General features: G+C 35.5%; 2 protein-coding genes across 3 annotated transcripts in view; one reads left to right on the top strand and one right to left on the bottom strand.

Annotated features, from left to right (window-relative positions):
- The window catches only part of LOC113399201 (protein MON2 homolog), a 29,821-nt gene that overhangs the window by 237 nt on the left and 17,196 nt on the right, over positions 1 to 12,388 (top strand). For both annotated transcript variants that reach the window (XM_064219223.1, XM_064219224.1), the window contains exons 2-10: positions 208 to 339; positions 708 to 890; positions 1,710 to 1,839; positions 2,245 to 2,345; positions 3,157 to 3,282; positions 3,371 to 3,450; positions 3,707 to 3,848; positions 4,680 to 4,794; positions 5,111 to 5,242. In XM_064219223.1, coding sequence (XP_064075293.1) covers positions 208 to 339; positions 708 to 890; positions 1,710 to 1,839; positions 2,245 to 2,345; positions 3,157 to 3,282; positions 3,371 to 3,450; positions 3,707 to 3,848; positions 4,680 to 4,794; positions 5,111 to 5,242 — 1,141 coding nt within the window. The remainder of the gene's footprint in view (positions 1 to 207; positions 340 to 707; positions 891 to 1,709; positions 1,840 to 2,244; positions 2,346 to 3,156; positions 3,283 to 3,370; positions 3,451 to 3,706; positions 3,849 to 4,679; positions 4,795 to 5,110; positions 5,243 to 12,388) is intronic.
- Positions 7,982 to 10,108, bottom strand: LOC113399208 (uncharacterized). The gene is made up of 3 exons (XM_026638288.2): positions 9,977 to 10,108; positions 9,211 to 9,365; positions 7,982 to 8,189 (listed from the first exon to the last, which is right to left on the bottom strand). The coding sequence occupies exons 1-3, from the start codon at positions 10,033 to 10,035 to the stop codon at positions 7,984 to 7,986; spliced, it is 420 nt and encodes a 139-aa protein (XP_026494073.2). The 5' UTR covers positions 10,036 to 10,108; the 3' UTR covers positions 7,982 to 7,983.

The raw sequence follows: 12,388 nt of genomic DNA on the forward strand, positions 1-12,388 counted from the left end.
GTATTATTCTTACAATTGGCTAACAATAAGCATTTAAAATATCGTTTTTTACATTAAATACTATATATATATAAATGGATGTAAATAATGAATTTTATATGTTATCTTTTGACGACTTTAAAATGTTACTTATTTTACAGTAACAGTTGTACATTTATAAGAATGTAAATAGTTATAGGAAAAAATATATTTTCGCCTTTATTCCAGGCGTGTGATGAGGCTATAGAAAAATTAGCACTTGCATCAAATAATCCACAAGCCTCTTTATATGGGGTGGTGAATCAAATATTATATCCTTTGGTGCAAGGATGTGAATCAAAGGATGTGAAAATTATAAAGGTAATTACTGTATTTCCTTAGAGAAATCTTATATACAATATATTCTTTAGTCATTGACATATATTCGTTTTTGGCATATTTAAAATTATAATCAGTTAATTTAATCAATAAAATCATCATAATTAAGATCAAAGGCCTAAATGATTCTGATTACACACAGACTAACACAAAGATTATGAAAGTGAAGCTTTACCTATTAACTAATTTGTTTTAAGAACAAACTGGAAACTAAAATGACACAATCTTTTATCACAAAGTATGTTATTTCAGAACAAAAATTGAGTTTTAAGTAAGGTTCTGGTAATAAAAAAAAAATAATGAAGTTAATTTTATAAAGATTAAAGTTCAATTACTTTTGATTATTACAGTTCTGCCTTGGCACAATCCAACGTCTAATAGCACAACAGGGGATTGATGCGAAGGGTGCTCGTCATGTAGTTGATTGCCTCTACAATCTTGGACAGGCGGCTATGCTGGAGTTAAAACTTCTGCAGACAGCAGCCTTATTAATGACAACATCTGATCTGGTTCATGGTGACACATTAGCTAGGGTAAGTTACAGTCATGTTGAGATGATTCTAAATAAGTTCATTTTATGAAAAATATTATCATGATTGGAACATGTTCTGCAGAAATGTACCAAACCACAGAAACAGTAACAAAAGTTAAGATTTAAAAAAGAAAACCACATAAGCTTTTTTTATATAATACAAGACAATGCCTGCGACTTTGTCTGTGACACATTATAAGCGAAAATTTATGATTGAGGTTTTTATGTGCTTTATTTGTGTTTCTAATTTATCACATTTTCTCCAGTGAAGAAAAACAATGTGACCAAATATCCACATGTTCAATGAAATTCTTTCCCATGTATATCCACCCACCCTCATTACTAGTATAATAAACACCAAAGTCTCTTCTCGAGACAATGAGAGCCCAGCTGTGGGTATTTTACTGTATTACTTTTGTTATATTTGATCAAAATTAAGTTAAATAATTACTTGTACTGTGATAAGGAACAGCTGTTCAATAATATCAGCATACTTACGTAAACATTTTTATAAGGTTATATATTAGAGTTCATTTTGAACTAGATAGGTACATATATTCATTTTAATGTTTACCTAATCACACCTAAAACAAAATATGTAGTTCATTTCACGAGTCGAACTCCTAGAAAACAAAATAATCGCTCCTCATTGGTCGCTGCGCGTGACTAGATATAAGCGAGATGAATCCAGAATATAAACAATCCTAAGAAATTATTTGGATTTTCAAGGTCACGCATTAACCAATCAGCGCATAAGGACCATTTCCTTTGAGAGCTCGTTTCGTGGAATGGACTTTAATATATTCATATTGCTTCGCAGACAATGGTGATGTGTATACGGATGGTGTCACCTAGTGAGACCCGAGATGTGAGTACCAGTCACGCAGCCGCAGCCACCGTACGGCAGCTCGTGGCTCTCGTGTTTGAGCGGGCCTTGGCAGAGGCCAATGGTAATTTAAATGAGTGTATATTCGAATGAAGTTCTTACTTCAAGCTGAAATATTATAATTTAAAACATTTTTAAAGTAAAATATTATTGTATTCAGTTAGTGATTATGATATTTTATTAATTTGTCCAGTACTAGCAGTGAAAATAAAAAAAAAACTTCGATTTACATAGTCTATGCGTTTTCTAGCTTGTCTATGTATGTATGAATATTCTCGATTAATATGTATTTATTTATAATACAACGCAATTCCATTTTAATTACATCCACCAAAATTTTATTGCCAAAGTTTCGATAGTATTTTCACCAACATATAATGAATGCCACAGAGTATGTATATATCGACCAATAATATAATTTCAATTCAAGGTCAAAGTTGTTTATTTATCTTTAGTCACGTTTATACAGGTACCCTAAAAGTGAATCCTGCTGATGTCAGAATGCAAGCGAATAACAAAGCACCGAAGGACCTTAAACCGTGTGCAGTGGATGCGTATCTTATATTACAAGTGAGTTCAAAATGATTATTATACGACTTTCATTTATACACACACTACAGAGCTTCATACCAAATTTCGACAAATTCGCTTGAGTGATTTGGACGTTCAAGAGTAACAGATAGACAGATAGACAGTGTTACTTTCGCATTTATAATAAGTATAGGTTAGAGATATATACGTGTCGCATTGAGTCGCAGACTCTTCCTGCTGCAACACTATATTAGTAGAAGGATATGACGCGCCTTGACGCGAGGGCTAGATTAACCATGTTCAGGCCCCTAGGCAAAAATCTTGGGAGAAATATATTTGACTTTCACACTTTTATTATGTATAAATTTATATTTATATTAAGACGCCTTTTCGCGTAAAAGCTGGTGAGCTTATTAAAATCGCTCGTGGAAAGAAAACATAATATGATACGACATTTAATCATTACAATGAATTGACAGTTTTTTCCAAACTTACTATTCGAATCAGAGTTAAACACTGTGCAAGCTCAAGGCGTGATTAGCACTGATAAAATATTAAAATAAAACCACAGCGCCCCACACGACACCTTAGTAAGCTCACTCGCCGTCATTCCATAAAGCATCACGACTTGAGTCTCTGGTTTATTTCAGCCCTTTTTTGTTTTTGTTGAATTTTTACCCCCCTCGTTAAACTCGCTGTATCAAAATACTCACTAAAAACCAGCAGTACCCACTTCGTCATTGGGGCGATGTTTATAAGTGTATTGAACCCCGTCTCAACTCCTAAATCAAGGAGCAATAGCATAATAAATTCCAAATTAATAATTTATGTAATGTTATTTCTATTGCAGGATATTATTCAGCTAATAAATGGAGACTCAGCGCACTGGCTTGTCGGTATATCGGATGTACCAAAGACGTTTGGATTGGAGCTGTTAGATACAGTTTTAACTGATTTTTCAGATGTATTTTTTAAGGTTTGCTGTTCTATTATATGATTTCTAATCATCTATGTTCTATATTCAAAACATAAGGTAATTACAAAATGTTAAAATTTTTTTGCAGATCTCCGAGTTCCGGTTTCTGTTGAAGGAACACGTGTGCGCATTGATCATAAGGCTGTTTTCACCCAATGTCAAATATAGGTAAGAAAATTGGCTAGAAAGTTAGCAATGATAATATTAAATGACCTTCCTACCTACTAATGTGCGTCTTGCTACAAAGCTTTTTTTTTTAACGAAAAAGTTCAGAATTATTTCAGTACACTGGTCCAGTGCTGGTTCTCAAGATGTTCCACTTAATTCCCGAGCAGGAGACGAATTGTAAATAGAAATAAAGCACATAAGGAAGTGCACGTTCTCTATGCATACATTTCAATGTCCATGTGGTCGCGCGGCGCAGGGCGGCGTTCCCGTCGCCGCACATCCCGGGCGCGGCGGGCGCGGCGGCGGCGGCGGGCGCGCCCGAGCGCCCGCACTTCCCCGTCACCATGCGCCTGCTGCGACTCGTCTCCGTCATCGTGCACAAGTACCACGACGTGCTGGTGAGTGCCGTGCGTGCGTGCACGTACCGAACATTCGAACATTCATATTGAACGCAAAAAATAATTTTCATTACCAATTATGTATTTCATATCTATAAAATCTATCTGTTAAGTGCTTGTATTTATATGGTATTTTGGGTGGGTAACATTTAATGATACGTAAATACGTTTTGTTTTGCATCCTAGCCAATAGCTGTTACATTATATATGTCACCGTAAGATTACAAAAATCGTTAGATTACAATCTGACGAGACAGATTGTAATCTGTCGAAATATTGTGAACTCTGAAATATGATTGCAATTTAACGAATTGTTTTTCGCTGTATTGTAATCTGTCGAAGTCAAACTGTTAGATTATAATCTGTCCCCTGATTGGCCGGTCTTATTGTAAGAGCGACCAATCATACGTCACTGTTATTATTTGGTAGCTTACAATCTATCGAAGTAAATTTCAGTTAAATTATAAAAACTCTAACCTAACCGAAATATTATGAACTATCGAAATTATTTATATTTTATTGCAAATTGAATAAACGTTCACAATCTATTACAATTGCGCGAAATAGATTGTAATCTAACAGTATTTGCAATTTTACGGTGAAATAACACAATTTGCCCGCTTCCCATCGATAGATTACAATATAGCGAAAAATAATGCGTTAAATTGCAATCATATTTCACGGTTCACAATATTTCAACAGTTTACATTCTGACGAGATAGATTGTAATCTAACGATGTTTGTAATCTTACGGTGACATATACACTGCCTTGTGAATTAAAATGATGGCCATTTTGATCATGCAATGTGTAAACTAAATATCTAACGCAGGTGACGGAATGTGAGATTTTCCTGTCGTTGACGATCAAGTTCCTGGATCCGGACAAACCGCTGTGGCAGCGCGCTCTAGCGCTTGAAGTACTACATCGGATCACTGTCCATCCAGGTGTGTTTTTATTATTAATATCAATTAAAAATTCCTATAGAATTTATTTTTTGGTAAAGCTAAACGAAAGACTGGTAACGAATTTGCAATAATATTATTAAAATAAAATCTATTGTAACTGCACAATTTTAAAAATTACAAAAGTGACTGCAATCATTTTTATTTATTTTCACTTAACTCTTATTTTAGTGAAACATCGTAAGCAACGTTATTCGTATGTAAATTTAATGTGCCAGTAAAATAACATAAATCATTCAGGATTAAATGTTAAAGCAAATAAGATCTAAAGAGATAAAACTAAATGTTCTGTTTTCAGATTTACTCAAAGCGTTCTGCGAATGTTACGACATGAAGCCTCACGCCACGAACATATTCCAAGACATCGTGAACGCGCTTGGCGCTTACGTGCAGAGCCTCTTCGTGGCCTCGCAAGTCAATACACCAGCTGGTAAGTTTTGTAACGGCAAGTTTATAAATTTTATTTTTAGTACAATCACTGCCCACATAAAATTAAAAAAAAAAATTGTCTGCAATACAACTTGGGATTCCTCAGCGGTAAAAGAATTTAGAGAGGGAACCTGTAACCTCATTGGAGCAAAGCGAGGCTTTTACGTAACAGTGGGACACTTATAGTCCGCCTAACAGTTTATTTTCTCTTTGACAGCTCACACCCAAAAATATCTTATTAGATCGATTGAAAGTTCTTCTTAAATAAAATCGATTAATATTCCAAATCGAATCGGTAGCGTGTAAAGGTGTCTCTAATTTCGAACCTTTTTGAACTGTCAAAAGGAAAATAAACGAATGGACAGAGTATAGATACTGTTATCTCGCTTTACTTTTACTTATGCCTGTACAAATATTTTAACTTTGCCGCTCTGAGGTTCGTCTAGATTTTAGAAAGTCGTCGTAATAATACGTAATCGCTAGATAAATAATATTGTTTCTAACTTACATAGTCTTACTTACTTAGTAGGTATTATGACTATTAAGTTTATGTTACATAATTACTCCTCGTTGTGTATAGTTTTACTTGTTACTTGTTAAACCCTAAGAACATCGCAGTACTATATTATAAACGTTGCTTAGAACAGACTTCGTTATAATCATCCTCCTGCCCTTATCCCAATTTTACTCGGGGTCGGCGCAGCATGTCTTCTTCCATACTACTCTGTCGGGCGTCATCTCACAAGTAACATTCTTTCTAACCATATCGTCTTTCACACAATCCATCCATCGTTTCTTGGGTCTTCCCCTACCTCTATATCCATCCACATCCATTCTCAACACCTTTTTCACAACATGGTCCTCATAACATGCCCATACCAAGACGACCGGTTTCCAGATAGCTTCTCGGTTACCGGTGCCACTTTCAAACTTCCTCTTATGCAAAGGGTTTTCCATTAAGGGCGCTTGATCTTTGAAATGCAAAAAAAATACATGTAGGAGAGATATTTGCGAATTTTTTTTTTTATTTGGAAGGTCTATCGACCCCATTATGTATGGAATATGACATCATTCAAATGACCGCTACGGCTTCGGTTGGTGGCGCGCACACGAAAGGTCCAATTTTCGATGACTCTGGCGCACAAATCGGCCTGTATTTGATCGATGGCGTGGCGTATGTTGACTTTGAGGGCATCGGTGGTTTGCGGCTTGTTGGCAAAGACCTGCGACTTAAGAAAACTCCACAAGAAAAAGTCCAGCGGGGTCAAATCGCACGATCTCGGTGGCCAGTTCACGTCGCCTCCGCGCGAGATGACCATGTCCAGAAATTGCTCGTGCAGAACTTCCATCGTAGCGTGTGCTGTGTGGCACGTAGCGCCGTCCTGTTGAAACCACATGTTGTCCAGATCCATATTCTCGATTTCAGGCCAAAAGAAGTTGGTTATCATCGACCGGTATCGCTCACCATTGACGGTGACGGCCACACCATTATCGTTTTCGAAAAAATACGGACCAATCACGCCTCCGGCCCAAAATCCGCACCAAACAGTCACTTTCTGCGGGTGCATTGCCACTTGGTGAACCTCGCGTGGATTGGTCTCGTCCCAAATACGGCAATTTTGCTTGTTGACATAGCCATTCATCCAAAAATGCGCCTCGTCGCTGAAGATGATTTTTTTGCCAAAATCGGCGTCAACTTCCAACTGCTCTAATGCCCAGTCAGCGAACACACGTCGCTGTCTATGGTCATTAATCTTGAGCTCTTGGGTCAGCTGGATCTTGTACGGGTGCAGGCTCAAGTCACAACGCAAAATTCGCCAAGTTATCATCTGCGAAAGGCCGAGTTCCTGTGCGCGACGCGGAATTGACTGCCGCGGGTTTTCGAGGACACTGTCGCGCACAGCGGCGATATTCTCGGCAGATCTCGCGTTACGTTGACGCACGGGAACCGGCTGATTGTTAACTGACCCGGTTGACTCGAATTTGTCCACCAATCGACGGATAGTCGACTCGGCAGAACGATCATCGCGACCGTAAAACGGGCGAAGTGCGCGGAACGTTGCTCGAACTGAAGACCCATTTTCATAAAACAATTTTATGATTTGCACGTGCTGCTCGACACTGTAACCTGCCATGGTGGTTTGGGAGGACGGAATGAATATAACACACTGCATTTGACAGCTGTCACTCAAACAACATGCCGCAATCAGCTGTCAAAGTTCAAGCGTCCCTATTGGAAAACCCCTTAGAACAGACTTCGTTATATTAAATTTAATATATGCCCAATTTTACTTTCGTTTTAAAATAATAAAATATAAATATTGGCCGCTCTAAATCTTACCAACTCTACACAGCAGCAAAAGAAATCAGTGAATAGGCAAACTAACTATGCTTTATAACTATTCTCATTCACGTTCATTTTTTTAATTTATGTCATATCGGTATACGGATGGGCAAATGAGACACGTGATGGTAAGTGGTCACCACTTGCCATAAACATTGGTTCTGTAAAAATTATAAATCATTCCTCATATTACCAAGGCACCAACCTTGTGTAATAATAATACTCACTCATACTTCAAACCGGAACACAAATATACTAAGTATTGATGTTTGGCGGTAGATTATATGATGAGTGGGTGGTGCCCACACGGTCGTTTCCCTACCACCTACCACGAAATTACAACAAAATGTATCGATTATTTTTAATGTATTTTATTATTGATCATTTTTGATTGCAATTTAATTACGAGAATACAAATGCCTCATCATATCGACTTGAGTGATCTCCGAATCAACGTCGTCTATATCGGGAGTCAACTGTCGGTATTTGTAGTCTAGGTCGTCGTCTAGGGGATCCGGCGCTGGACCTTTGACACTTTCTCGTTTTATGTCTTCATCGAGCTCGGGGTCATCCTCTGCGTCTATATCTCGTCTCCCTGAACTTGCTACATGTTTAAATAATTATTATTTAGAAATGTAATGAAAAATCTGAATACTGACGAAGTTATGAGAAGCCCTCCAACTAAAAATATATTTTTATCGTAATATTTTTTTCTTGGATATATGTTGTTAAAGTTATACATTGATACCTTATAAATTAAAATGGAGCTCACTATATCTATATTTGAGATTAATTTTGAACCCCTTCGGTCGATCTCCATGCAAGTGCAAATAGTATAACACAATTTTCCATAGAGATTTATATACTATACAGTTTGTAGTTACTCGTCGTAAGATGGCACTATAGTACATTAACTTATAACCATGATTATTAGTGTACTTTTGTTTAATGATGAGCTCTCATTGGTCAAAATTCGACCGTCATTCATTGCTAGCGAAATTATAATTTGTAAATTTGACATGATGTGTGCTGTCATTGGTAGTATAAATTATAAACGTGAACTATGAATATTTGAAACTTATTATATATGTGTGTGTATCAAACGCGTATTAGTGTTTGTAATTATTATTTTTAATGAATTTGAAGTATTTCTAAAGCATTTTATATTAAAATATATATGCTTTCTGCAATCCTTCTGCGTTTTAACTTACAAATTTCATACTAATTCCGTTTACTTTTCTTAAAAAAGGTTTTTTTTTTATGAAATACCTGCACTATTTAAAAAAGCACACTTACAAGTTCCAACATACACGCGTAGCGTTTCCAAATCAACTAACATAACAATAATAAAATGACATCTAGATTCATATGTTAAAAAAATATAAAAATATAAGCAAAAAATATAAAGTAAATTAAAAAACAATGTGAATTAAATTTAAAATAACATCATTGTTATAATAGAAAACATTATAGTGTGCGTATACTTGATTATCGATGAAATTTAACTGTTTATATATTTTTTTACTTTGTTATATTTGCACCATAAACTCTCTGCTTCTTAGGTCGACTGGAAGAGATTGGTCATTGGCGTTATTTGAATGACTATATAAGTTAAAAGTATTTACCCCAGCTCTTAGATCGCAAATATGTGGACAAATTTTGCGTGTCATTAGCCAAGATCTCGGTGTAAAGGTTCACGAGCGGCTTGCAACGCCTCATACACCGCTCGTAGCTGACGAAACGGTTCGACCGCCATTCAGCAGGACATCCGTAACGCTCACTGGAAATGTCATTATGTTTGTAATAAATCGTGTATTTTAAAAATAAACTAGTGATAGATTTTTTATTTAATTAAATTGTTATATATTTCATCTATACTAATATTATCAATGCGAAAATTACTCTGTAGGTCAATGTTATGTAAATTTCGTTTTTTAATTAACTTCCACAGATAAAGCGAACAAATACAGACTACAGTCCACTATGTGTGTTGTGACACAATTGAAACAATCAAGCGTCAACAACGTTTCATATAGAAATGTATGTAAATAGATTAGATCTATACATATAATAAAATTGGAGTGTCTGTTTGTAATATTAAAATAACCGCTTTTTATTAAAGATGTATATATACATGGTACATATACCAAAATCAAATTTTTTTCAATATTTTTCTGTCTGTCTATCTGTTTGTCTGTTCCGGCTAATCTCTGAAATGGCTAGACCGATTTTGACGGGACTTTCACTGGCAGATAGCTGATGTTATAAGGAGTAACTTAGGCTACAACAATAACTTTTTGTTAAATTCAAACGCGCACGAAGTCGCGGGCTCAGCTAGTTTTATCATATGTATAAAAACATGCGAACTAAAAAACTTTATTAATAACTTACGTGCAGTTTTGCAATTGGAATACGAAAGTCCATACTGGTATAACGGGTTCGATGCACATTCCGGGCGTATAACGCCTCGTACATCGGACATAGCTGTGTAGTCTCGATTTCCTAACACCAATTATTTGAGCTGTAGAAATAAAAAAACATCTTAGAAGTTGACAAAGTATTAACCTGATTCATAAAATTGAACAAGTAGTCGCTTGCGGCCTCCCTGATTCATTGATATTTCACTTCGCGCGCGTTTTAGGCGTTGGTCGTTAATTATTAGGTTTTAAAAAGTAGCCTACGACTTTGAGACCAAGGCGTGGTTTGGCCGCGAAAGCTGAAAAGAAAACTTTACTTTCACGTTTATAATATTAGTATTGATTGAATAAATAGAAATGTCCGTATTCAATATAGAAACATTGCACTCATTGATAGAATGTAAAAACTACCATGAAACATTCAACCAGTTGTATTTATAAATAGTGACTACTCCACTTAAATAGTCGTGAGTTTATCAATATATATCTATATAAGATTTTAAATTAACATGGTTATTTTTATTAATAACAGTATTTAAAACGGGATATTTACTTTTTTTTTTATTTTCGACATTATCTACGAATATCGATATGAATATCGTGAACAAGACAGTCGTAGATAATGTCTAAATATCGAGCTCCACCAAATAAAAATAAAAAACATGGTAAATATCCCGTTTTAAATACTGTTAGTAATATATATCTATATAACGCCTATCTAGGCGGACAGACAACTGACAATCTGATGGTAAGTCGTCATTATAGCCACATGGGCACTGTTAGAAATATTGATTTCTTCATACATCGCCAATGCGCCGAAAACCTTGGGAACTAAGATGTGCCTGTACACAGGCTCATTCTTCAAATCGGAACACATTCATAAATCAAATCATATTATACTTTATTCAAGTAGGCTTTTACAAGCACTTTTGAATCGTCATTTAACAAACTATTTAAAGTAAAGCTACCACCGTTTCGGAATGTAGATTCTACCGAGAAGAACCGGCAAGAAACTCAGTAGTTACTCTTTTTCAACACCTAAAAATAGTCATGTTAGTTAAATACAATTATATATGTATGTTGTGTCTCCGGAAGTCAACAAGCATTAACTCCGCGCTTTTTTATCATCAATATACTCTTGTATCGAATAATATGCCTTCTTTACCAATGTATTTTTTACAAATGACTGAAATCTATGAAACGGCAAAGTTAAAAATGTCTGCGGAATTTTATTATAGAAGCGGATACCTTGCCCCAAGAATGATTTATTGACTTTGCGTAGTCGGAAACTAGGCGTTCTAAGCTTATCCTTACTTCTGGTGCACATACAATGATTATCACTGATTTTATCAAAGTGATCAATACTACTGTGAATATACATAATATTACATAACATAAAACATAAACAGCCTGTAAATTTCCCACTGCTGGGCTAAGGCCTCCTGTCCCTTTGAGGAAAAGGTATGGAGCATATTCCACCACGCTGCTCCAATGCGGGTTGGTGGAATACAAATGTGGCAGAATTTCGTTAAAATTAGACACATGCAGGTTTCCTCACGATGTTTTCCTTCACCGCCGAGCACGAGATGAATTATAAACACAAATTAAGCACATGAAAATTCAGTGGTGCCTGCCTGGGTTTGAACCCGAAATCATCGGTTAAGATGCACGCGTTCTAACCACTGGGCCATCTCGGCTCATACATAATATTGTTGTAAATATATTGTGACGCAAGAGTGAGTATTCCTACTTACTATACTGAGTGCTGTTTGGTAATAGGATTCCACCAAGTGAATTACGTCTTATTATCTATTATAGATAACTAATTACTCATATCGATTTCAATTGAATCCGTTCGAGTTCGAGTTCGAAATACATTCAAAGCTGTAATGGTAGTGAGATAGTAAAATATTGCTTCTATATGGTTCGAGATCTCGTCAAGAGTACCTTTTGTATTACAAACTGTTGTGGTTTTACCCGCTTTGAATATTACTACGGACAAAATAAATATATGCTACAACAATAACATTAATCACTGTTGTGATTCCGTAACTTCCAAATAATAAACTATAATATTTGATATTATCGAAATTAATTGTTCCTTATAAATCTTTACCTTGCAATGATTTTAAAAAGATGCATGTTGTAACCGCATAATAGACGCAATATCTTATTTTATACTTCATATTAATTAGTTACCATGGCCTTATGGATTTAATAATAGACTTATGATTTTTTTTATTTAATTGAAAATTATTAATGAAAATAGTTTAGTTCTTTTATATATATATATAGTAATACTATGGATTTTGTTATATAGCCACTGATCCCGAGTTTCTGGGTTCAAATCCCATGATTATTGTATATTTCTATCGAGCCCGGAGTC

The sequence above is a fragment of the Vanessa tameamea genome, chromosome 26, assembly GCF_037043105.1.
Source record: "Vanessa tameamea isolate UH-Manoa-2023 chromosome 26, ilVanTame1 primary haplotype, whole genome shotgun sequence".
Taxonomy (NCBI): Eukaryota; Metazoa; Arthropoda; class Insecta; order Lepidoptera; family Nymphalidae; genus Vanessa; species Vanessa tameamea.